General features: G+C 39.5%; 1 protein-coding gene across 1 annotated transcript in view; it reads right to left on the bottom strand.

Moving 5' to 3' along the window:
- Positions 1-21,312, bottom strand: part of itih2 (inter-alpha-trypsin inhibitor heavy chain 2) — a 61,339-nt gene extending 40,027 nt beyond the window's left edge. Inside the window, exons 1-10 of the mRNA XM_072563000.1 lie at positions 21,120-21,312; positions 20,117-20,194; positions 16,646-16,678; positions 14,226-14,398; positions 12,048-12,152; positions 11,667-11,829; positions 9,048-9,155; positions 2,711-2,839; positions 2,475-2,591; positions 713-881 (exon numbers count right to left, since the gene is read on the bottom strand). Of these exons, the coding sequence (XP_072419101.1) occupies positions 713-881; positions 2,475-2,591; positions 2,711-2,839; positions 9,048-9,155; positions 11,667-11,829; positions 12,048-12,152; positions 14,226-14,398; positions 16,646-16,678; positions 20,117-20,194; positions 21,120-21,209 (1,165 nt within the window). The 5' untranslated portion in view covers positions 21,210-21,312. The remainder of the gene's footprint in view (positions 1-712; positions 882-2,474; positions 2,592-2,710; positions 2,840-9,047; positions 9,156-11,666; positions 11,830-12,047; positions 12,153-14,225; positions 14,399-16,645; positions 16,679-20,116; positions 20,195-21,119) is intronic.
- Between the last annotated feature and the right edge of the window lie 6,208 nt (positions 21,313-27,520).

Below are 27,520 nucleotides of genomic sequence, written 5' to 3' on the forward strand. Positions count from 1 at the left end.
TCATGATGTTGAAAACCTCCACCAGTACCATCATCACCTGAAGAAGGGCCAATTGTGATTTCAAATAAACCTGTTGGACTATAACCTGGTGTCTTGAGATGTTTGATCTTGACCACCCCAATCCAACACCAACACCTCCATATCACATCTTCTCTCCAAGGTGAACTGTCCCAATTCTTCAACCTATTCTCATCCTCATCCTTGGAACCAATCTTGTAAATCCCTTCTGCACTCTCTTCAATGTATTCACACGTTTCCTATAATGTGACCCAGAAATATACATAATACTTCAACTGAGCAGTGGTGAGCAGAGCTCCAGGTCCCACAGCATTAGCCTTTGCTTTTGGGTCACTAGTTAATAGAATTAGCAGTGCATGTCAAACTTCCTGTAACTCATACATTAATGACAGCCACTTAGATGAGATACTGAATGGAATCATGTGTAGCAAACCATACACACATTTGAAATTTGATGAAGAAAAAGCAGAAAACAAATAAACCAACATCTTTGAACTAATGTTTAAACAGTTGTGGATGGTACTACAATTTGTTGCCACTAGGTGCACGTTCCAACCTATGAATCGTCATTTAGCAATTGCTATTTTGTTACAATGTCATTGCGAGGAGTAAAATCGAATTAAAGTCTTTCCTCACAGGGAATCTCAGCAATGAGTCATCTGGGGTTATGCTTATCCATCCCTTAAACACATACCACCACTCGGCTGGATTTTCTCGATATATTTTTTGGCATCCTCAATCTGGTTGGGAGTGGCTGGGACCAGATGTTGATTCCAGAAACGAATGTTGTGGTTGAAATCAATAATTGTGAACTGGTCCTCTGGGCGGAGATCAGACAGGATCGTTGCCATGGCTTCAACAGTCTAATATAGAGAATGAAAAATATTGATTAGTTGAAGTGAAGTTTATTCATCATCGGTTTCAGTCTTCACCAACAATCAGGTGTATTGAAAAGTTGCAGTGAGTCACATTTGCAGTTTATTCTTGGGTTATTCCGATGCACATCTAAACATGTAGTCATTCAATTAAAAAAAATAATTCTGGAATGTTGTGAAAAGCTTATGTTTTTTGAGAAAGGGACATTTTTTGAAGCAAACACAGAGAATGTTGGAGAAGCTCAGCAGATCTGTGGAGACAGCAATAGAGTTAACGTTTTGCTTAAGTATGACTCTTCCTCAGGATTGAAAGGCATTTTTATTATATGTACTTTTGACATAACCAGAGGAGGGGCAAGAGGACAGATGGTGTCAAAACTCAATGTAAAATACAAAAGGGCAGCTCATTGAGAAGAAAGAAAAAGAAAGATGTAAAATGGGTGTAAGTAAAGGTGTGAAAGGGAGAGAATTAATCCTGTTTACTATGTGCAAAGAAAACAAGACATAAACATGACAGGGCTGTGGGGGAGAGAATGTAAGAAAAATGGAGTTCAGAGGTCATCACTTTTCATTCTGAGGTCCTTCTCTCTGTTTGGGATTGTTTGAGGAATTGGTGCATCTCAGGAAATTGAAAGTGCGTGTAGTGATTGGAACCAGGTGGACCTTATTGACTATGAGATCCTTGATTGGGATTGTTAACCTGGGCCAATCAAGGAACCCTGACTGACTGACATTAACAGGTGATGCAGAATCTCCTCATTTCAAGGACTGACTCTGAGCTGGCTGGCCACATCCAGTGTACACCCTTTATGGTAAAAACAATGACTGCAGATGCTGGAAATCAGATTCTGAATTAGTGGTGCTGGAAAAGCATAGCAGTTCAGGCAGCATCCGAGGAGCAGTAAAATCGACATTTCGGGCAAAAGCCCTTCATCAGGAATACAGGAATCAGTATTCCTGATGAAGGGCTTTTAACTGAAACGTTGATTTTACTGATCCTTGGATGCTGCCTGAACTGCTGTGCTTTTCCAGCACCACAAATCCAGTACACCCTTTATGGACATGTAAATAAAGGGTGACTTGGTACTGTCCTTTTTGCAATTATTTCAGCACAGTTCTGACTTCAACCATCATTGCATTCAACAAATCAAGAATTTCTGGATGTTTTGCCAGTCCTAAAATTTGCCTTAAAGCATGTCATCAAATTCAGGAATTATGGCCTGGATTTTCACCAAGTCAGACTGAAATTGACTCAGATTAAGGAAACGGAAGAGATAGGATGTAGCTACTAAGAATGAACAGGATATCCTGTGCAAATATAAATCATGAAAGTCTTTGCCTCAGTCTGCCTGCTACGAGGGATCCATGAGTCACAAGGCACAAGTCTTCTGTAGAAAATTAGACTGACGTTGGCAGCAAAGGCAATTGACAAAGAAGAGATCTAGTGGGGCCAGTGCAGCTCGATTGAGTATGAACCTAAGAAGTGAAAAGGGCGACTTTGAAATTTTCTCAGCCTGCATCATTCAGAACCTAGACAATACCTTCATATTGAAACAATGTCACTGAAGCGAAAGGATTTACCTGCTTCATTTTAATTCCCCACATTGAGCCACTGACATCAATGACAAAGATGATGTTTTTAGGAAGTGGTGGAAGATTATCAGGAGCAAAAAAGTGAGCAAAGTAACCATTGGAAACCTACAGTGAGACAGAGAGAAATGGTTAGCAAGGGTATAGCACAAAATAACATTGTCTTTGCAAAAGATGTAAATGCATCATTAAGATTCAAGTGAAATGTTCTAAAGTTTGGGCAAGACCTGAAGGTTTCCACCATTGAGCTCCCGTTTCACATCATATCTCACAATGATACGTCCATCAATGGCTGTATCTGTACAATTTGGGCATTTCCGCTGTTGGTCCAAGTTTGGCTTGAAGGAAACATGAGCCTAAAAATACAAGATGGAATTGTGAGTATCTGTCCAGGTTGAGAGTTGAATCTAACATTGGTTTCTGAGAGGTATTATTGTGACTGTATTCTTGAGACTGCCTAGCTTGCTGTGTTCTTCTAACCTCTTTAGCTTCAACCAGTACATCGAGCAACTTCTCTGAACAGCAGCTTGGTGTGTTTAACACTTTGATGGGTTTGCAGGAAATTTAAAATGAAAGGAACTGACATTACAATATGTTCTGGAGTTTGATCAACAGGCGTCTTCACTATTCAGCTACGACTAGATCTGCTCGCTCAGCAGCACTTGCACCTAACGTATTTGCTTTGGGTTAGAGGCATCAAGATTATAAGGACTATTTAAACAATCTAGGTTGATTTTAACTGCAGCAACCAGGTATTAACAGAGAGAGAATAGCCTGAAACTGGTGCCAGATTATTTATTATCTCATTCACTATGACCCTCCAGCTACCATCTTCATAGTGGTTTTCCTATGAATGGCTTGTCATATTTAAGATGAAAATTCAGAATCTTCAATTGAGGTAGGACCCCAAATGCAATTTTATGGTGCAAATGGGCAAAATAGGTGCTACAAAATGGTCAGGTCTACACATGCTTCTCTAGCAGATTGCTTTTCCCTCCATGTTCAGTCCATATAGGAATGGGCTGATTATCCAATGTTCCTCAGCTTGTGGACATGTCCCTGGGTTAAATTGTTGAGTCTGCATGCAAGTCAGTTTATGTGCAAGTCGGAACACAACGCAGCACAGTGTAAAATAGCTGTTCATACGTATAGGAAACGCTCATATGTTGGATCCTTTAAATTACACTCCTGTATGGGATGGCGTTCATAAACCTGACATTTGTAACTCAGGAACCCCCCCTGTCATTTCCTGCAGCAATGCACATGAGGTGGGACATTAAAACATCATGGCAGCAACATAAGATGGGCAGTAATTATGCTGACTACCCATTCTGTTCTAAAAAATTAAATTCGCCCCACCCTGCGTTCATGATGTCAGAAGTCACATGACATCAGGTTATAGTCCAATAGGTTTATTTGAAATCACAAGCTTTCGGAGCGCTGTTCCTTCATCAGGTGTCATAACCAGCACCTTCACATCATGCACTCATGAAGTATTTGCACAGTGTGTAATCAGACTGAGTTTACCATGTTTTTTAAATCCCTATCATGAGTCAGGCTGAGTCTTTCCTTTCATGAATAATGAATCCTGTACTGATATAATCAATACAAATATTTTGACTTGACCTCCAACTGTAATCATTGAAATTTGGATCATATTTAATTATTTCTTTGATCCACAATTTTCATTCATTTTGTCATTAACAGATTTGTGTGCTGTCAAAATCAGTAAGAGACAATATTAAGAGAATTACCTTCTGAAAAGATGACAATGACTATACTTTAGAATCATAGAATATACAGTTACAGAAGAAGACTGTAACTTTAGGGTGCAGGACCTGGAGTGTAGGGAGGGTAGGAATATGGTATCAATCTTAAAGGATCGTGCCTGTAAACAGAAGAGTGGCTTGAAGTGTGTATACTTTAATGCCAGAAGTATACGAAATAAGGTAGGTGAACTCGCAGCGTGGGTTGGTACCTGGGACTTCGATGTTGTGGCTATTACGGAGACATGGCTAGATCAGGGACAGGATTGGCTGTTGCAGGTTCCAGGGTTTAAATGTTTTAGTAGGGTCAGAGGTGGGGGTAAAAGAGGGGGGGGTGTGGCTTTGCTAGTCAAAGATAGTATTACAGCGGTGGAAAGGAAGATGGATGAAGATTTGCCATCTGAGGTAGTTTGGGTTGAGGTTAGGAATAGGAGAGGTGAGGTCACCCTGTTAGGAGTCTTTTACAGGCCTCCTAATAGTCCTAGAATCGTTGAAGAAAGGATTGCGAAGATGATTCAGGAGAAGAGTGATAGTAATAGGGTGATTGTTATGGGAGACTTTAACTTTCCTGATATTGATTGGGAAAGCTATAGCTCAAGTTCGTTAGATGGGTCAGTGTTTGTGCAATGTGTGCAGGAGAGTTTCCTGACACAATATGTAGATAAGCCAACAAGAGGTGAGGCCATACTGGATTTGGTTCTGGGTAACGAACCAGGCCAGGTATTAGAACTAGAGGTAGGTGAGCACTTTGGGGACAGTGACCACAATTCGGTGATTTTTAGTCTCGTGATGGGGAGGGATAAGTGTGTACTACAGGGCAAGAGTTATAGCTGGGGGCAGGGAAATTATGATGCGTTGAGGCATGACTTAGGATGTGTGGATTGGAAAAGTAGATTCCAAGGCAAGAGCGTAATTGATATGTGGAACTTGTTCAAGGAGCAACTATTGAGTGTCCTTGATAAGTACGTACCTATCAGGCAGGGAGGAAAGGGTCGTGTGAAGGAGCCGTGGTTTAATAAGGAGTTGGAATCCCTTGTTAAATGGAAGAGGGCGGCCTTTGTAAAGATGAGGCGTGAAGGTTCAATAGGGGCGATTGAGAGTTATAAGGTAGCCCGGAAGGACCTGAAGAGAGAGCTAAGAGCAGCAAGGAGGGGACATGAAAGGTCCTTAGTTGGTAGGATTAGGGAAAACCCTAAGGCTTTCTATAGGTATGTTAGGAATAAAAGAATGACTAGGGAAGGAATAGGTCCAATCAAGGATAGTAATGGGAAGTTGCGTGTGGAGGCTGAAGAGATTGGGGAGGCGCTGAATGAATACTTTTCGTCAGTATTCACTCAGGAACAGGACATTGTTGTCGATATGAATACTGAGGCACGAATAAGTAGAATGGATGGCTTTGAGATATGTAGAGAAGAGGTGTTGGAAATTCTGGCAAGGGTGAAAATAGATAAGTCCCCTGGGCCTGATTGCATTTATCCTAGGATTCTCTGGGAAGCAAGGGAGGAGATTGCAGAGCCATTGGCCTTGATTTTTGTGTCCTCTTTGTCTACAGGAGTAGTGCCAGAGGACTGGAGGCTAGCAAACGTGGTTCCCTTGTTCAAGAAGGGGAGTAGGGATAATCCTAGTAACTATAGGCCAGTGAGTCTCACTTCTGTTGTGGGCAAAGTCTTAGAGAGAATTATAAGGGATAGGATTTATGCACATCTGGATAAGAATGATGTGATCAAGGATAGTCAGCATGGTTTTGTGAAGGGCAGGTCGTGCCTCACAAACCTTATTGAATTCTTTGAGAAGGTGACGAAGGAGGTAGATGAGGGGAAAGCGGTAGATGTAGTATATATGGATTTTAGTAAGGCGTTTGATAAGGTCCCCCATGGTAGGCTACTGCAGAAAATACAGAGATATGGCATTGAGGGTGAGTTGGAGGTTTGGATTAGGAATTGGCTCTCTGGAAGAAGACAGAGGGTAGTAGTTGATGGCAAAGATTCATCTTGGAGTGCCGTCACTAGTGGTGTTCCGCAAGGATCTGTTTTGGGACCATTGCTGTTTATCATTTTTATAAATGACCTGGAGGAAGGGTTAGAAGGTTGGGTGAGCAAGTTTGCGGATGATACGAAAGTCGGAGGAGTTGTAGACAGTGAGGAAGGATATGGCAGGTTACAGCGGGATATAGAGAAGCTGCAGAGCTGGGCAGAAAGGTGGCAAATGGAGTTCAATGTAGCTAAGTGTGAAGTGATTCACTTTGGTAAGAGTAATAAAAAGATGGATTACTGGGCTAATGGTAGACTACTTGGTAGTGTGGAAGAGCAGAGGGATCTTGGTGTCCATGTACACAGATCTCTGAAAGTTGCCACCCAGGTAAATAGTGCAGTGAAGAAGGCATATGGCGTACTGGCTTTTATTGGTAGAGGAATTGAGTTCCGGAGTCCTGAGGTCATGCTGCAGTTGTATAAGACTCTGGTGCGGCCGCTTCTGGAATATTGTGTGCAGTTTTGGTCGCCATACTATAGGAAGGATGTGGAGGCACTGGAACGGGTGCAGAGGAAGTTTACCAGGATGTTGCCTGGTATGGTAGGAAGATCCTATGAGGAAAGGCTGAGGCACTTGGGGTTGTTTTCTTTGGAGAAAAGAAGGTTTAGGGGTGATTTGATAGAGGTGTACAAGATGATTAGGGGGTTAGATAGGGTTGACAGTGAGAACCTTTTTCCGCGTATGGAGTCAGCTATTACAAGGGGGCATAGCTTTAAATTAAGGGGGGGTAGATATAGGACTGATGTTAGGGGTAGGTTCTTCACTCAGCGAGTCGTAAGATCATGGAATGCCCTGCCAGTAGCAGTAGTGGACTCTCCCTCTTTATGGGTATTTAAGCGGGCATTGGATAGGTATATGGAGGATAGTGGGTTAGTGTAGGTTAGGTGGGCTTTGATCGGCGCAACATCGAGGGCCGAAGGGCCTGTACTGCGCTGTATTGTTCTATGTTCTATGTTCTATGTTCTAAGCCATTTGATCCATCCAGTCTATACATACAAACTGGAAAATTTACTCTCTTCTAAATTAGCTGGAAAAACAAAAGATTTGGAGCTCTACAATCCACCTGGCAGTAGAAAATTAGAATAAGGAATTAATTTATTTAACCAGTTAAATTTCCCACAAGTATGGATCAGACATTAATGTCTGAAGGTATTATTCCCACCAGCTGTAACCGTGATCACACATATCCAACTGTAATATAACCAAGGTCTCTCAAATGGACACATCAAATTAAAACCTTCAACTCATTGAATAAAGTCCATTCAAATACACATAAACTAGTGGAGTGGTGAACTATTTCAGTAGATTGTAGGCCAAATATAATGAAAAACAGTTTTGTTGTTGAAGACTCTCATGAAGCCATTTTTGTCTACATTTTGAGATTCAGGGTAGTGCTACTTTGAGCAATAGTGTGTTACAGAGAGAGACAGATTGATAACCTAGATGGTCTTACCATGTGAGCCTGTACAATTACAACTCCAGTTTGTAACTTAGGGCTGGTACTCAGTATCTAAGATGCTTTGGCATCTTATATCTCAGAGTCATAGAGTCATACAGCACAGAAATAGACCCTTCATCCAGCCAGTCCATGTCAAACATAATCCCAAACTAAACCAGTCTCACCTACCTGATCCTGACACATATCCCTCCAAACCTTTCCTATTCATGTACTTATCCAAATATCTTTTAACTCTCAAAATGGTTTCATGAGAGTCTTCAACAACAAAACTGTTTTTCATTATATTTGGCCTACAATCCACTGAAATAGTTCACCACTCCACTAGTTTATGTGTATTTGAATGGACTTTATTCAATGAGTTGAAGGTTTTAATTTGATGTGTCCATTTGAGAGACCTTGGTTATATTACAGCTGGATATGTGTGATCACGGTTACAGCTGGTGGGAATAATACCTTCAGACATTAATGTCTGATCCACACTTGTGGGAAATTTAACTGGTTAAATAAATTAATTCCCTATTCTAATTTTCTACTGCCAGGTGGATTGTAGAGCTCCAAATCTTTTGTTTTAATTATACCTGCATCCACCACTTCCTTGAACCACCCTCTCTGTAAAAAACTTGCCCCTCATGTTTTTTTAAAATTTCTCTCCTTTCACCTTAAAAAATATATCCCCTATACTGAATTATAATTGGGTTTAGACAACAAAGCATTTTCAGGAAATGCTAAACCAGAATGCTAAAAATACAGTGCCCTGACAGCAAAAGATAAGTTGAATTTTCAGTTGAGCTCTTTATGGCAAATGGTTCTCATTTAAAGTTACAGTCAAAGCATTGAAATATTCAATTGCTCACCAGACATCTCTGCATTGTTTTGTTTTTCATTTCAACTTTCTGATATTTTATTTGTATTTCCTTTTCTTAACATCTCTCGTATTTTGAATGCCACCAATAAGACACTGTGCAGTGAGCAACTTGGTAGTTGTTGGCATAGAACCAATCTTGATGAAAAATGAAACGTTAAATACTAAAGGTGTTGAGGAGTGTGGTGGGAGAGAGGGAGTATGGTTTCGAGATGGAGGATCGGCCTATGATTTTAGTAAATGGTGGACCAGGCTCTATGGGCCTAATGGCCTACTTCTGTCCTTATTTCTATGTTGTTGTGCTTTTATAATGGGTTGTAGTAATTATAGCTTAGACGTTTGGGTTGAACATTGAGAACCAGTACAATACCATTTATGAATCTCTGTGTTAATTATCATCATTCGTTTTTTAGAAAAACGTAATAGAAGTTGTAACTGAAGTTGACCTTGTTCTCTCCTTTAGTTATGCGGATGACCCCATCAAACTGTGTTCCAAACATGTTCGGTGCTTCAATACGGCTGATTCCTTGTGGCTCAAATATATAGACATCCACCTAAGGGGAAAACAAATTATATTCCGAACAAATGGACTTATTAATTAAATATATCAGATTCCTTTTTAAAATCTCCAGATGGTGAACAAATCCACATTGAACAGAAGTATCATCAAGTCCATGCCTTGATACCCACATGCAACATCCAAGTAATGCACAAATCAGAAGCAGGAATCTTAACTAATGGTTGTTTTCTATGTGAGTAATGCTGAGACCATTTACGATGTCTCTGTTAGCTAACACAGCACAGTTTAGGGAGAAAACTGTGATCTGCCCACTCTGAAGATCTCAGTGTAATAGCATGTGCCACATTAAACCACTGAACTATCAGAGTTGTAATATTTATTTATTTATTAATCTCCTGTTGCCCCCTGGATTAGTTTGGAATTTGAAATGTTTGACCTGCCACTAAATGTCAACTACAATAACTAGGAGAGTACAGTATTTGCAGGCACATAGAAGTTGCTAATTAAGTCAATGTTGGGCAGCACTGGCTGAATAGATCCTTTCAGATCCACTGGGTGGTCCAGGATCAGACAGTCTGGGGTTCTTGTCATTGCATTGTCTCAGGGCTGGATTGCTGTGGTCCCATTTTCACTTGCCCACACCTTCAATACATTCTGTTCTGAAGAAGGGCCACTGGACTTGAAACATTAACTTTGATTTCTTTCCACAGATACTGCCAGACTTTGAGATTTTGCAGCAATTTCTGTTTTTGTTTCAGATTTCCAGAATTTGCAGTTTTCTTCATTTCTTCCCCCTTCAATCCATTCCTTGCCTCACAGGTTGAAGAAAAGTTTCAGTGCTTTATATATGTTTATACTTCCTTAGCATGGAAGTATAGAGAAAGGGACACTATAACATCACCATAGGACCCTTTAAAATCAGGAAGGATGAGAAGCACAGGCAGTAAGGTGTGAACCTACGTAGGGAAACCCCAATGGACTTCAAATCAATTGCCTTAACCATGAAGTTTGTATTTCATTTGAGTCTCCTTTAGTCTGAGAAACTTCCAAAAATTGAGGGTGGGCCAAACCAATTGAGAAAAATTCTGGTCACTGTCTTGTTCCTACCACACAAGTGTACACAATTGGAATTTGACTTTGATATATTTACAACACTTATTTTCAATCAGTGGTAGAGCCTTGGAGTCATACAGCAGAGTAATAGTCCAACCAGTCCGTCCTGACTATAACCCCACATAAACTAGTTTCACCTGCTTGCTCCTGGTCCATATCCCTCCAGACCATCCCTATTCACGTACCTATATAAATACTTATTCAGCCATGGCAAGTCAGAGACCTTGCTAACATTATGCTCATTGTTTCAAGATGGCGCCTAAGCGTGGCAACACTTTCTATATACCACACGAAGAAACACTTATCACAGTAGTTTTATATACGTGTGACAACAAATCTAAATCTAATCTATTTTAATCTAATCTAACATATTGTAGCAGCTTTAACATGTGTACTGAGGGAATTTTGATGATCCGATCATCACAGTTGGAGAGTTTTTCATTTGGTTAATCAAATGCCGGATAATCAAATGCTAGATAACATAGTTTAGCCGAACATCAGGACCTTGCAATTTTGTTTGAATAATCCGAAAGTCAGATAATTGAATATTGGGTAACTGAGGTTCCTCTGTAATCATAATTTAATGCACTTAAGAGGAATGTCACTGGACCAGCTAACCATAAAACCTGGGCACATGAATTTGGATGGCAGGTAGTGAAATTTGAATTCAGTAAAATCTGGAATATAATGCTTGTCTAATGGTAACTGTGTCAATTGTTGTAAAAGCTCATCTGGTTATTAATGTCCTTTATGGATCTTTTACTGGTCTGGCCTACATGTGAAACCAGACCTGCGGCAATGTGATTAGGGATGGGCAATGACTTCTGGTCTAGCGAGTCACATCCCAAGAACAAATTAAATAAACCTCACCTGCATCAAGTCAAAATTGAGCTCTGTAGATGATGAACCCTATAATGAAGTCAGCCATGGTAGAGTCATTTAGCACAGAAATAGCCCCTTTGGTCTAATCAGTCCATACTGACCATAATCCCAAGCTGTACTAGTCCCACCTGCCTGCTCCTGGCCCATATCCCTCCAAATAGTGTAGAACATGAGTTATCTGACTGGGGCTGTTAACCTAATCCAATCAGGGAGCCCTGGCTGACAGATATAAACAGGAGCATTAGGGGTTCTGTTTACTCTGGGAGCTGGCTCTGAGAGAGCTGAATCAGTGTCAAGGACTCTCCGTGTATAAATAAAGGGTAACTTGTTGACGGGATACCAGCCTTTGTGGAGTCATTTCAGAGCCAAAGAAAGAGGTAGTGGAAAATGTGAAAAAAAGTTTTACCAATGAGATGGGATTTAAGGAAGGTCTCAACAGGAAGTGTAAGAATTCAAATGGGCAGCAATCCTTTTGGAGATAATACTTGCCATCCGGTCAGAGTGAAACCCATTGAGTACACAGTGTAGCAATAAAGATTATTGAATGTACCTGGAGCTGCTTCACTAAGCTTCCTGGGCGGAGTATGATAGTTTGTTCATAAAACCCCAGTCGTCGTTGTAACAGTTCTTGGCAGTAAAGTTCAAAGCTGACTTTGCTCCCACCAGGAACATTTACTTCAGCCTTAAAGCTTTCCATCTCATGAGCTGATGTCCTAAATATGAAACACATCGAGAAATTACTGAAGGGCCTTTTTTTGATAATGTAGTATTTTCCTGGCCAACTCATTATGTACACAGGAAAAGAAGAGAATCGTCTTGTGTTTGGCTTTGGAGAGCAGTTAGCCACCAGGTGAGGAGGGGAGATCCAGGACTACAAACAGAATGTGTAATACAGGATAAAAAAAAGCATAAACATCAATGGAGACTTTACCTAAGAATCCCAGCAGCCTTCCCTTGGGCCAATGCTTCTGCATAAAGTTTTCTGGCCACACTTGTTTCATGCACGGATCCAACAAATGTTATGTCATTCACCGTCCTGTGTGAGAGATGGAAAGCATATTTATTAATTCCATTAAAGTAATGATGCAGGTTTATTTTGCTTCTTATTATCTAACCTACTTTTCCCATTTTTCATTTTTCATAGTTACCTTGAACCCTGTCTATTCTCCCCTCTCTTAATCTCAGGAGTTTGGAGGTTAATCATGTTCCTTCTATAGATCAAACCTGGGAGGTGAAGTTCCATAGAACTTAGCATAAAGAAAAGTCTTGTGTCTAAAACATGTTTCATGACCACTGTTTACAACCAACGAAGACCTTTGAAGTGTTGTCGCGTAAGAAACACGTTAGTCAATTTGCCCACGAAGTACGATTATCCTTTGAAACAAAACTCTTGTCTCCAGACTTCATTCATTTTGGAAATAATTTTTGTTCTAATTTTTCTCTTAAAAGTGCACTTCTGTTAATCAACTAGCATTGCATGTAATTTAGAAATTGGGGATTTACTGAGCAGTGAAATACAAGTCAACAACCCAAAGAGGATTCACATGAGCCAATACACACAAAACTATACCAAAGTCCAAAATCTTCACCAAATTGCCTACTTTTTTGGTAAAATGGTCATTTGTGAGAAGAAACTGAAAAAAACACGGAAGTTGTAAATCAGAAACGAAAACAGAAATTGCTGGAAAAGCTCAGCAGGACTAGCAGCATCTGTGGAGAAATCAGACTTCTGAGGAAGGATCACTTGACCCAGAAGGTTAACTGATTTCTCTCCACAGATGCTGCCAGTCCTGCTGAGCTTTTCCAGCAATTTCAGTTCTTGTTTCATTAGTGAGAAGAGTTTGTTTAAAAAATGTCACAATATGAAAACTTGTGTTTAACTTAACATTTAATGTTTTACAATTGCAGTATAAGATGAAATAGAATGCATAACCAATTTCGGATGGTGGGATGGAGGGGTGGTTTACATTTGGTCATTGTCAGTGACAAATGGGCTCACAGTAAATTAATCACCTTCTTGTCATTGCATACAATTTTCTTTTCCAAATTTCCAAGAGCCCTGGCTGCATACAGTTGGTTGGGTCACTGTGTTCAGCCCATACCCTAACCTTTAAACACAGCCACTTTATAAAGTTGTTCCATAATGGCCAACATTTGATTTTCTTTCATTTTTGTTGAGGCCAGGTAGAGATATAGTACTCCGAGAAAAGTAGCTGATTCCTGGAGGTCCCTGTGTGTGCCCTCACTATGCCCTCAACCTCCTCATCTCCAACTGCCACTGTGACATTGACCCTCAACCTATCCACACCTATCGCCCAATCTAATCTTTCACCCTTGTGTAACCTAACTATGTTTCTGCCGGGGATTCTGTGCTCCCAAGCCCCTGATCTGTCCTGTCTGCTGGCTCAGCCTGCTGATTTTCAACAAGAACTTCTGCTTGACCACATACCAACACACCTGACCACTGGCTATCACTCTTTGGCAACATCACAACCATGGCCATTTGATGATGGAGCAGATTAAACTTGCTCCCATGGCCATGCATAGGTGATTCTGTCAGCCTCCCCAATGGTTGTGTCCATACAAGTACCATATAGCGCCATATTAATCCAATTAATCATGGATCTCACATTTGATTATCAAGGTGGAGATTCCAGCTGAGGTAGCAGTAGACATGATATACTGTATTTGGCCAGAGCACGCCTTGCTTACAATGATACAAATCATTGGCAATGATTGGCAAGACCAATATCTGAAAGAGAAACTGTGAGGAAAGGGACTCAGCTGAAACTGTGTTGCTGGAAAAGCGCAGCAGGTCAGGCAGCATCCAAGGAGCAGGAGAATCGACGTTTCGGGCATAAACCCTGAAGAAGGGCTCATGCCCGAAACATCGATTCTCCTGCTCCTTTGATGCTGCCTGACCTGCTGCGCTTTTCCAGCAACACATTTTCAGCTCTGATCTCCAGCATCTGCAGTCCTCACTTTCTCCAGGGAAGGAACTCACCCTGACACAGAGGCTCTGCTGAACATTTTGTGCACTTTCCCTGTTTACAAAAGTAACCATCAGGAGCTGTTAGAAGGAACAGTTTTACTTGCTTTCAGAACTCACATTGTGAAATTTGAGATGTAGGCTCCCTTGGGAATTTCTACGGTGAACACCACATTCTGCGGACTCGAATCCTTATTCACTACCTTCGTGCTGAAGACTGTTTCAGCAAAGCGTGAGGTGATAATGGATTTAACTTTATAGCTGTGAATGGTGATGTGTTCATCAATGTGATCCTGTTTGACACAACAAAGATTTTAGCAAAAAACATTTGTTATTTTGCAACTCAGGACCTTGATGGTAATTTTCTAAAATTAAAATAAATGTTTGTTCTCCCTCTTTCCGCAGACTTGATGTTCAAGGTTTGGAACAGCACAGAGAAGACACTTTGAGTTCCCTGGCCAGTTCTGATCATTTTAACTTCAAAGGGGCATTGTCTACATTGCTTTAGAAATATTAACTCTTCCTAGGATCCATAGATACTTTCTGAATCTCAAAATGTGGGCATTTACTATTATGGACTTGTACCTTATAGGCTAAAGTTTTCCAAACTTATTTGGCATAGACTTGTTGCTATTGGCAAACGCAAGAAATTTTCAACAATTTGTCCTCAGAGATTGATTAATAGATATTATAAATTTTGATGAATTTTCATGGTAGTTTGCATTAGCAAAGTTAATGTTGTTATGGATCAGACCAAACCCCCTTAAAACATTTCAAGAAAGTAGCCCAGACTTTGCCAGTTGTTTTAAGCAGATGTAACGTAGATTTACCAGGAGGGATGCAGTGGTCAAACCACTTAGTCTTAAACAAGACAGGATTTATTTACAAGATTACTGAATGAAACACAAACAAAAGAGAACAGAATGCAGAATAACTTAATCTATCTGAAAACCCAACAGAGCATCTCAACTTAATGATTCTGTTCCAAATACTCGCAACAATGCCCTTTAATACCCTTTGGCACAAGAGGTAAAATGAAACACAGGACTTTACAGGAGAGATGTCAGAGAGATCTGGTTCTTTCATGTAGCTGTTTCTTGGATTAGTAACTTCACTGACTGGCTGACTGCTTTCAGTGAATAGTGTGGCGCTGGAAAAGCACAGCAGGTCAGGCAGCATCTGAGCATAAGGAGGGTCATGATTCGGGCATAAGCCCTTCAAGTCCTGCCCAACATGTCGACTGTCCTGCTCCTCGGAAGCTCCCTGACCGGCTGTGCTTTTCCAGTGCCACACTTTTAGACTCTGATTTCCAGCCTCTGCAGTCCTCACTTTCTCCTACTTTCAATGAATAACCAAACCAGAGAAAAGCTGAGCTGGAAGAACTGGCTATTCCCCTTTCATTGTACCAGTGTTTTTATTTAAACTTGAAAGTCTTTTTACTGAGGCAGTATTTGTTAGTTATAATCAGGTTGGCCCTAAAACCCATCCAAGACCAGACTTTTCGGAGTCTGTGTCTTTTACTACCTCTCTGAAAAAAAGCCAAGGACAGTGTAACCTTGTTAAGGGAGCAGCTTCATCACAATTTCCAGCTTGTGACAGAATGAGGCTAAATCCATTCTAACAACACCACCTGACTTACATTCCAAGCCGTACTTTCCAACATTCCAGGTGGAGGGTTGGTGGGAAGCAGTGCTAGATGTTGTGCCCGTTGGGGAAGTGGAAGAATTGGGTGCAGGCTCACTCCATGCTCACCGGTGATTGAAGGCGGGATGATGTGTGAGGAAACCATGAAAGCTGAGACTCCGACTTCCCCAAAGGCTCTTGGCAGAGCTCTCCTGTTCTTCCTGGCGCCTCCAGAGAACTTAAACATTTTTAGAAGACCCCTTTGGTGCCTCATCTAGCTCAAATCTTCTACCAATGGGATGACCTAATAAAAATTGTAGTCAGGTCTCAGTCATGTGATTGAGACCAGTTGGTTGTGATATCAGTGAGATAAATATGAAAACGTCAGTTCTAATTTATTCTCTGGTGAATAAGTAAAGTGGGTAATTTTAATTGTCAACATATTCCTTGAAAGGGTCATATTGTATTTGAGAAGATTCTGTTTTTCTCTCTCTAAAGAAGTTGCCAGACCTGCTCCAACACTTACTTTTTTTATTTATTCTTTATGTGCTGGATTTCTGCCAGATGTAATCACCCATCTGTTCATTCATTTACTTTTCTGTCTATCCTTCCGATCTCTCAAAAAGGCATGAGGCGGGAAACAATCAATTATCCTTATTGAAGGGAAAAACCATCTCAAGGAGCTAGTTCAATTTACTCAATGGCCTGACCAACTTTTCAATAAAGGACTACTATCAGTGATAGAGGACAGACAAGCAAATTTGTGCATATCAATTATTTACAAAAGTGAAGTGCCTGTAAGAGGAAAGAAGTCAATAACCTATTGGTCTTGCAAACATCGTGATCAGTAGATGAACAATGGTTAAACTGATCAGGAACTTCAAACACTACAGAATAATGAGATAGAGTGAGCCTACCTCGTCCTCCTCCTTGCTGTTGTCATCACTTCTCTGTGAAATAAAACAGTAAAACAATATTTTCTTCATGTTCAGAAAATGTTACTCATTTATCCCATTATAAAACAGTACAGTGTCAAAATGAAACGTCACCACCATTTTCTTGCGGGCAACTAAGGATGGGCAATAAAATGCTGGCCAGTCAGTCACACCTATGTCCCACAAGTGGGAAACATAATTATTTTAACATAAGTATTAACCGTTCAAAAAAGAGGTTCATTATCAACAGCTTCCTCATTTCCCCTCCCCCCACACACTATCCCAGTCCCAAGCCTCCAACTCGGCACTGTCCTCCAGACTCACCCATCATTGCCCCCTCTGACCTCTCACCTTCTCCCTCACCTTTATCCACCTATCACTTTCTCCCTCCAATGCCACCCCCTCGCAGTTATTACTCAGCCCCGACCCACGAACCTCATTCCCGATGAAGGGCTTATGCCTAAAACATCGATTCTCCTGCTCCTCGGATGCTGCCTGACCTGCTGTGCTTTTCCAGCACCACCCTTTTGACTCTGATCTCCAGCATCTGCTGTCCTCACTTTCTCCTCATTGCAAATTAACAGTCAAAATCAGCAAGGTTCAATAACGTTTCTCTAATATTGTTAATTCGGTTCCAGTGATGAAAAGGCGATGATCGTGGTGCTTTGGGATCTTGATTCAAAGTTGAAACATGTTCAGGCATAGTTAGAGGGTGTCTTTAACAGTCTTGACCATTGTGAATTGGTGAACATTCCTTTTCTGAAGCACTCTAGTGTGTCTCTCATTTCATTTACTCGTACCTGTCTGTGTCATAACAGATGGCTTGACACGTATCACTTCCCAGACTGTTTACCAATATGACATCAGCAAAGTAAGATAAAGAAGTGCAAATGCTGAAGATCTGAAACAAAATCTGAAATTGCTGGAAAAACTCAGGAGGTCTGGCAACATCCCTGGACATAAAGAAGAGTTAATGTTGTGAGTTCAGCGACCCTTCTTCAGAACAGACAGTGACCGGGCTTGAAATGTTGACCCTCCTTTCTCTCTGCAGATGTTGCTAGACCAGTTAAGTTTCTCCAGCAATTATTGTTTTTGTTTCAGATCTTCAGTTTGTTGTTTTATCTTGTGAGTGTTGCTGACAATGCCAGCGTATGTTGATCATCCCTAATCAAACCTGAATTGAGTGTTGTGGTAAGGCCGTTAAGAGTTAACCACATTGCACTATGTGTGGTGTGGAGTCACATATAGGTCAGACCAGGTAAGGATGTTAGATTTTCTTCCTTAAAGATCATGATTGAACCAGATGGGTTTTTACAACTGTTGAATGGTCACCTTTATTAGGATTAGCCTTACGGTCCAGATTTGTTTTTAATAAGTAAGTTTAAATTCTGCCTTGATAGGATTAGAACCCAAGGCCCCCAAAGCATTATTCTGAGCCTCTGGATTTATGTCCCAGTGTTATTAGCACCCCGTCACCATCTTCCACTTGATGTTGGCTTAGATATAATATCATGTCCCAATAAAACAAGATTTGGCTTGTTTCTTTGGAGCGATGTTGACTTAAGCTGTTTTGGATAGCACATCCTTGTATCGAAAATTCTGTCAACTTAATTCAATCAAACTCTTTAACAGGCAAAAGAGGAGACTTTAATTTCATTTACTTTCGAATTCCGATTCAATTCCTTATCTCTGAGATACAGTGTGTTCTAGCTCACCTTTGTTAAAAGCAAATTTAATATTCGCTTTTGACCTATTTTTCCCCTTCTGTATCTCTCCATCAGCCTTGCATATGTTTGATAGGTCACATCAGCTAACTAATAGCTTGACAGAGCACAAAGCTCCAAAATATTGAATGCACACGCAAAAGAAAAAAAGTAACAATGTCCCACAGAACTTTCCTTTTCCTTTTTTGGAATTCCATAAAGCTCAGCATTCACATACTGTTTTCTATCAAACAGAATTAACTAGAGACAGTTTGTTCATATTATCTGCAAATCAAAACTGACATTTTCTTTGCAATGAGAAATAAATTTTCTTCACATGGTTCCTACCCATCAAAGCAAAATTGTGAGTCTTTATATCCTTTTAAGATACTGTTTCTGTTTAACATTGCTTAATTCATATTCCTGATACTGGCTTTAGCAAGTTAACAAGGAAAGCGATATAAGAACTTTCTGTGTTCATAAATAAAAGACTGTTAGTATTGAATAATAAAGTTCCCTTTCATATTTGAGACCCTCATCAAATACTCAGTCCCAGGTTATAGATAAACACAAAGAAAAAGAACTAACAATGTGCCTGATTTTGTAATTCCATTTGTATCTATCCCATGCTGATGAGAACATTGGTCCATTTTTAATAATTTACCTTTTGGTAAGATCAGTCATTTTGGAACAAATAGCAATAATAGAGCTAATTAATATTTGCCTGTAAGTAAATTTGTTAGGAACTGGGTCAAGACAAAACAATTATTAACATCTCATAACTCACATTACTGGAATTGTAACACTCGTAAACATTCAGAAGGTAAAAGAACAGCTTAAAATTCAGATCTCCACCCCTTTCACGAATAAATAAATTGCAAAACAATCTTCTAACAGAAAGAAAGACTTCCACTTTTGATGTGACAAGTGGAGAGCAGCAGAGTCAATAAAACAGGGACATAATGATTATCATGATCGGACTAATGATGATGAAGAAATGTGCTCCAACCCAAATTGACAACTGCAGAATTTAAAAACGATTAATTAAATAAATGCAGAATTTAAAAGCTAGTGTCATGGTGCCCATGAAACTATCTCATCAGCCTTGGCTCAGCTGCAGCAGTCACTGAAGAACAGGGGAGTCCATCTTAATGTGCTGTCATTACTTACCTTTTAACTACATCACTAAGAAGAGTCAGTAACTCACTACTGATTGCAGGAGCTTGCTGTGTTTTCCTACATTACAGCAGTGACTACACTTTGGTAGTATCTCAATGGCTGGAAAGTGCTTTGGATTATCCTGATCCTGCAAAGGCTGTTGTATCATTGCAAGTTCTTTCTTTCTTAAGAGCCAGCAGTTTGAGCGGACCAAGAAGAAAATGATCAAAAGAATTGAAAAGACACATGACACCCATTAAACACAAACTAATAAACTGTCTTGGAAAGAAATGTTGTTATACTTTTTAATATTCTTAGTGATTGCCTAGGTCAAATGATTTCTCTGCTTCCGGTCTGTAACAACATTGTAATTATATTCTTTTTGAAAGCTTTATAAAGTTTCCTAATCAACTGTGTACAGAGTTATTATTATCTATTCTTATCCCAGAGAGTTCACGAACATCTTTGAGATGAACAAAATGTTTTTTTCAACACCCTTAGTGATTAGCACACATATCAATTCAGCTAGGCAATTCTCATTTAGGATACTACTGAAGTATATTGCTGTCACATTCAATGGACTGAACCTTACCTTTTGGCGTCTTTCATATTTGTTTATATTTACAGAAGGACCATCTACAATCTTGTCAGATCCAGGAGTTCCTACGGGCTGGTATAGAGAGAAGCTTTTATTGAGGTCAAGCAAGAACACAGATCGTTTACAAATTAAGAACAGGTTTTAGTAACACGTATGTATTTTATTAAACATCCCCAATGCAAAGACATGTTTAAAAATAACTGATAAAATACAAATACTGGAGCCATGTTCACAACCAAAATCCCAAGTAATCAAAAATGCCACACTACCCAATAACATATTTATTTCATTGTTTTGTTCCAATCTTACAAACTACAGGGAACAGTAGCTTAGTGACTACATTACTGAGTTAGCGATCTAGAAACCAGAACGAATGATGTGGTGACATCTGTTCAAATCTAAGCAGGGGAACATAAATTTAATTAATAAATAAAACGAAAACTGAAAAACCAGGCTCAGAGTTCATGAAACTACTGAATCATCATTTAAATCCTCTTTCAGGGAATAAACTCTGCACTTCTTGCCTGGTCTGGCCTGAGTCTCCAGATCCACAGCAATGTAGTTGACTCAAAAATGGTCTAGCAAGCCAGTCAGTTGTATTCAAGAAGACTTATCATCTTCACCAGGGACAATCAGGCCAGTTAATGTCAGTCTTACTTGCAGCACCCACATCCCATGAATGAATAAAAAAAATCACGTTTTGAAAAATGACTCTAAGTTTTAAAAATAAGATAAAATGCTGGAGAAGCTCAGTAAGGCTGTCAGCATCTGTGGAAAAAGAGAGAAACAGATTTAATGTTTCGAGTCTGAGATGGTTCTTCTACATCACTTCTTCAGACACTGATCATTGCTCTGTAAAGTTTGTCAAATCACAGCAAGAGTTTGGAATCTTTATGACAAATGTTTACTTTGCAATATTTAATCCACAATGTTGATTATTCATTTTTAAAATGCACATAAGACCAACTTAAGTGCAAAATTTTCAATCGGCACTTACAGACACATCCGAAAAGTCACCTGCAATTATTTCAAGACTTTGTATTTCGGGCACGAGAAAGAGCCAGGCACAGAGAATGAGGAGTTTCATGCTGTCTGATGTTCCCACACTGATGCTGCCAACACCAAATAGACTGCTAGTGACTCACTTATAAATTCAGGTGAAACAACAGGCAAAGTTGCATTTGCAGTTCCCTTCTTGAGTTCACTAAAACTTTACCCTGAGCTATGGTCAATAATTACTGAGTATGTTACCAAACCTGCAAACAGCTGGAAAGGTTGTGCAAACAAGACAATGCTCTCTGTACTTTTGGATGATAACTGTTTGAAACCTGATTGATTTTTTTTTCTCCTTTGCTTTGAAGGTTCTTCATTATGTTACTTAGTAAGGAACAGGGAAATTCAAACAATAACTTAAAATTACCTCAATCAATGAGGAAAGCCTACTGTACAAATGTTAACAATAATGTTGCATGTCAAGTAATTAATAAAGAATGCAGCCAGGTGGAGCATAAGCAACTCATTCTTGTTTATAGATGTTCAATGGAAGGTTCAAGGACCTTTTGCATCTTGGTTGATCGCCAATTATACATGTGCCCAATGGCAAGTTCCATTATATTTTAAAATTTACTTGCTTCTGTAATCTGGAGAATTAGCTGTCCAGTTTAAATACAGACTCCATGATGCACAGATTTTGAAGAAAAGTGTTAGATGGCAACAGTTCATTTAGTTCCATTCTGTTTCCCTCAGAAAGAAAGATGTTATGATTTTCAGTCATTCTCCTGATGCCTTACCATTGCCTCCTTGTGGGAGAATTTGATTGATGGCAAGTCCTTTTAGAGATAAACGTTTGCACTTTGTATTCAACAATACCTGTTTGCAATTTTTTTTTCAGGACTTGAATCAATATTAAATTTATTTGAGGAGTAAATTGTCCTCAAATTGGATTATTGCCAATTTCCAGTTATCACCAAGAGTTGGCAGCTGATAGAAGCAGGTTGTGGTCAAATTTCCTCGATTTCCAAACACATGTTAAAAACTTACTTTGATAGTGTCTCGCAGCAATGCCATTTCTACCACCGAGAAGTATTATAGCAGCAACTTTGTGTGAAACCATTACTCCAAGTCATGCACATTTATTAATCTGACCATTTCTTAGCATAGGCCAATACCTTCTATGTAAATGAACTGAAGAACACCACCTTTTTGAAGAGTAAAGGAATTTATTCTGTTAGAATGCCACCTACTACCAGCTTGTGGTTTGGGATGCATTGCTGTTATCGTCCTCTTTCCTTGACTGGGTCTAAGAGTCTGTTTGGTTTGCAATGGTAGAGGAAAGCCACGAGTGAATCTTAATGAGAGGAGACTGTTGTCTTTAAACAAGATGGAGTTCATTGCATGATAACAATTAAGTACAACTTCCATTGACAAGTTAGACATTGTTACAAAGACAATTGCGAGACCTGTGGACTCAGATGTTCCACCTTTTCCCATCCAAAACCAAATTGCTGTCACGCTTCACTGGGGAACACTTTAGAAATGAAGCTGTACTATTCTCAGAGTCATCACAAAAAGAAATTTTATCAGAGTATGTAAAATATCCTCATTTTCCTGTCTTTTTAGATCCAGGTTAACAGAGCCAAGTTTCTGAAGGTTTTTATCATTGACAACTGATCGCCAAGCCACAGACCCATCAGCTACCTATTGCTGGATGAATCACACTTCGTACTCATGCCTTGGTGCCAACCAGTCTGTTGTAACCTTTCCCAATTGCTTAAACAAGCAGCAATGTAAGCAGTGCCAACAATGCGTGTTGGCAATTTACTTTTAAAAAATGCACCAATCTCTTCCACAGTCCATGATTTTTAAAAACAGCCCTGTTTCCATTTCAGAACATAATCAACACAATAGAAAAATATAAGAATTCAGTCTGTACATTACATCACCTGATTGGTTGAGCTTAATACAGTCCCAAAATGAGCCCTTTCAGAGTCATTGTTACAAGCAAAAGATTTTGTTTCTAGTTAAACAATTAGAAGGGAGATCTGGCAAATAACATAGTTTGTGTACAACATTTTGTCACAACCAGTTTATGCTCAATGACCATGTTGGATAAAGCCGAAGATTTGGGAATCAACAAGACTTTACAATGGGTTGGAACAAGTTAGCTACAAGCCAGACAGAAGACATTGTAGAAAGCAGTTCTCTAAGGTAAATAGCTTACCAAGTTCCAGCTGTAGTCAGAAAGAATGAACAGAGTGGCATTCCAGCTACCGTGAACAATTTGTCGTTCTGTACGGTTAAATCATTTGGAATTGGACAAGTCTCACAAGCAATTCCAAATAAGGAAATTGGAATGCCAGTTTAGCAGGTATAAAAAGCAGCCAAGGAAACTCCTGATTTTCACAGTAACTCTGAGACTAGCAACTCTGAAGAGGTATCCTACATCAGTGAAGATGCCAACAAGAGTTCCATCCTGGGTAATAATGTTTGGGGTTAGTTACAGAACCCAGAGTAGGAAAGGACAGCAGTTGAGATATCTTTAGTAGTTAAAGACATGGGTCTTTCACATAAATATTTTTTAAAAATTAATTAAGTTTTATAGAGCTCTAAGGGTCTTCACTGTATCTTTAGCTTGGTATAAACTGTAGTCTCAGGGACGGGCAACATCCATGTAATGAAAATTGAATCCTCTCCTGGTGGGTCAGAGATCATCTGTGGCTCAAGTCAGCAGTTCTCTCTAGTGTAACACTACATCATTGATGAATACTTTGGGCTTCCTATGTTTAATCGTTTAATTAATATAGCTTAAATTTCTTCCTTGACATCTGTGGCTTTGAATTGATTCTTTCCCGAAGTGAGCTTCCACTTGTGTTTGCATACAGCAAGTGAACAGATAAACCCCAATCTTTCCTATGAGAATACCAGGGAAAAAAATAATCTTCAGTGGATAGAGTCTGCTCATCTAATTGAGTCAATGAAATGAAAAGAATTCAAAGGTTTCATGGCCCTGTGGCTGGGCAAACACAAGTCAAAGTTAATGATTTATAAATCAGCCTCATTGAAAGATGCACAACAGTGATCAAAAGAGACAAACTAGCTTCCAACCAGCTTTTAATCTCGTCATCATTGTTTTATAAGTTTTGCCTACATTGATATATTTTAATTTTTAACAGCTCAAAATAGAACTAACATTAAAAGTCCATTTGAATATATCAGTGAATTTACATTACATTTTACATTACATTACATTGGGGCGACACGGTGGCACAGTAGTTAGCACTGCTGCCTCACAGCGCCAGAAACCTGGGTTCAATTCCCGCCTCAGGCAACTGTCTGTGTGGAGTTTGCACATTCTCCCCGTGTCTGCGTGGGTTTCCTCCGGGTGCTCTGGTTTCCTCCCACAGTCTAAAGATGTGCAGGTCAGGTGAATTGGCCATGCTAAATTATCCGTAGTGTTAGGTAAGGGGTAAATGTAGGGGTATGGGTGGGTTGAGCTTCGGCGGGTCGGTGTGGACTTGTTGGGCCGAAGGGCCTGTTTCCACACTGTAATGTAATGTAATGTAATGTAAAAGTCCATTTGAATATATCAGTGAATTCCTTTTTGATTAGCTTCCAAACATTAATGTATTTCATTGGGCATCTAATCTTAACTTAGGCTATTCTTCAATCAGTCAAGGAGGTGTTATGCAGCTTGATGATAGGATGACCTGACTGAGGATAACCCAACCTGTTTGATTACTTGGAGAGAACATTAACTTGATTAAGAAAATGCTGGAATGGTATAACAGTATTCAACCTGAAAGATGATAACTGGAAACACCAACTAAAATTGCTGGGAAAACTCAGCAGGTCTGGCTGTGCATGTGGAGAGAAAGCAGACTCAATATTTCGGGTCCAGTGACCCTTCTTCAGAATCTGAGAGGTGATAACTGGACTTTGCTGAAATTACTCTGACTTAATTAACAATATCCAATGCCAACTAACAGAATCAATCTGATTTATTTTTAACAGTGTTATAGGCATTTGTGATTACAGCTGATAATTATTAGAATTAATCTGTGTGAAACTACTGCAGTTTCATAAACTGCTGTTTGCCTGTGTGCAGTGTTGTGTAACACTTGATGGTTGGGGACTGCAGCCTTCATTCAGTGTCACAGGCATTGATATCCCACAAATATCTTCTGCCTGAATCACCATTGAGGACTTTTTAGATTGTCTTTGTCTAGCTCCTCCCCTCCGACCTTAATGTCAATTGGCAAGAGGTGACTGGAACATGATTGTAAGATTTGGAAGTCCCTGGATTCAGACCAGCATCTCAATGATGGAGTTTGACTCAGTCTCAAGACAAAGGACCAATTCCACTTCCTGGAAATATCTGACAAATGTGTAGTGAAAGATGTGGCTTGAGGATCAACCACATAAGAATTCACCAGTGGCATGGAATGTCCACAGTGGACCATCATACTCGATAGCGAGTTGTTGCTGTCAACGATGATTTTGTAACATAATTGTTTAACTATTGACAATTAAACAAAAAGAGCTATTGCAAAAGTAACCAAACTGGTATAAGAGGGAAACCTGTGGCAAGGTTACCACAGTTAGAATGATTCTGATCTAAATATCGAGAATGTCTACCTTCAGTTTTGTTGAGGATAAACTTTTCACTCAATTTGATTGATTTTCACGTTGATGGTTCAAAGTTCAGACTCATCTTCCAGAATATTCAATGGAAATCCTGCATCAATGGAGTTTCAATTGTGTAAATTTATGAATGAACATATAATTACTAGAATTATAATTATGAACAGCTAACGAGAGATTTTTGCCCTGAATCTATTTAACTTTTTACAAACATTATTTTCCAGGCAGTAACCAGACTTAATATAAACGTTAGTAAATAATACTTACAATTATAGTTAAACGTACAATTATTTGTGTCTCTGTTTAATTATAGCTAGGCAGGTTTTATTATTTTATATTATTTTTAATCAATGGCATTTCCTGGCTTCACAGTGTACACAAGGCTGCTATTAAACTATTATTTCCATGTTGATTAAGTTCAATGTAAAGGCATCAGTATAACTCAAAAGTCAGTTAGTAATCCTGAGATTAGATGCATTGACGCTGAGAAATGTGAATGCATAGTCTTGCACCTCTGGGCTGATATTCACTAGATCCAAAGTTACTTGGATAATATTTAAAGTAAAGTTTATTTGTGTTACTATTGAGAGAACCACTAATTCCAGTAGCTGTCTTAACATTTAAAAAATGATCTCTGGGGAGCTGTGTCTCACTACATTGTCACATGTGTGATTATCTGGTCACACAAATAACATTTACTGACATGTACAATTTAGTAGGCAGATGGAAAATGTGGATTCAAATATAAAGGTCTTCTTGCCAAAGCTATTTCATACGTGAGACGGCCAGTCAATTCTCAGTTTAATTCTCATTCCCATTTTGTTTGAAAGCAAATTGCGAAGGTTGTTATTTGTTCAAGACATCAGTGGAGATCTCCCAGAACAGGCTTCCAGCTTTTATCAGCTGTCTTCTCTTGGGGTGTCTCCCTGCTTGGTGTTTAGTGACTCCCCTCTGCTTCCTCATCATGACCAGTATAGTATTTCACATCACTGGGGGTAATAGTCATTGTGTGTGATTGTATGAATCAATGGCCGATTTTACATACTTTGCTGATTTTACACAGTTAGATAAGATAAAAGCCTTTGAACCATAAGTTAATGCAACACCGAAGGAGGCCATTCAGCCCATTGTGTCTGCTCTGATGGCATTATGGAATTCTACTGATGTGATGGTACTTTCCTACCTACCTGACATTTCCAGCATCTTCGTCGGGACATGAACAATGCAAAGATCTTCCAGCACTAGGAATACCAAGCATTGGGGTTCAGCATCAGATTTAGTGGACTGTAGCATCTTAAATAAATCAAGATATTAAAAAAAGTCACTTGCACACCTGAAGGTTTGATTACTGGGAGAATGTAAATGCAATGGATTCTCAGTTCCATTCCAATCCCAATGCCATGTAGGTTGCAATGGCAAATCTCTGCCAGCTCATATGATATTGCAGCACTAGATGGCGTACTGTAGCAAAGCTACAGCTCTTAAACAATCTGAATGCTTTGGTTGTGTTAAGAAATATTCAAACAATTGATTTAATGGCCCAGATAAACCATTGGCCAAACAGTCGGTAATCCAGCTAAATTCGAAGGTGCACATGGGGACCCTGTAGAGTTCCCATCAGAGCATGCTCTGAAGAAATTGCTTAGGAAATTGAACTTTCCTCTGGGCAGTTCCTCTGTTCCTAGAGCTGTCTGAAAGTCTCAATCTTAAACTGGAGACTTTGGGGAGTACTGGTGAAATTAATTACTCAGAAAAAAT

Source organism: Chiloscyllium punctatum, chromosome 44, assembly GCF_047496795.1.
Source record: "Chiloscyllium punctatum isolate Juve2018m chromosome 44, sChiPun1.3, whole genome shotgun sequence".
NCBI lineage: Eukaryota > Metazoa > Chordata > Chondrichthyes > Orectolobiformes > Hemiscylliidae > Chiloscyllium > Chiloscyllium punctatum.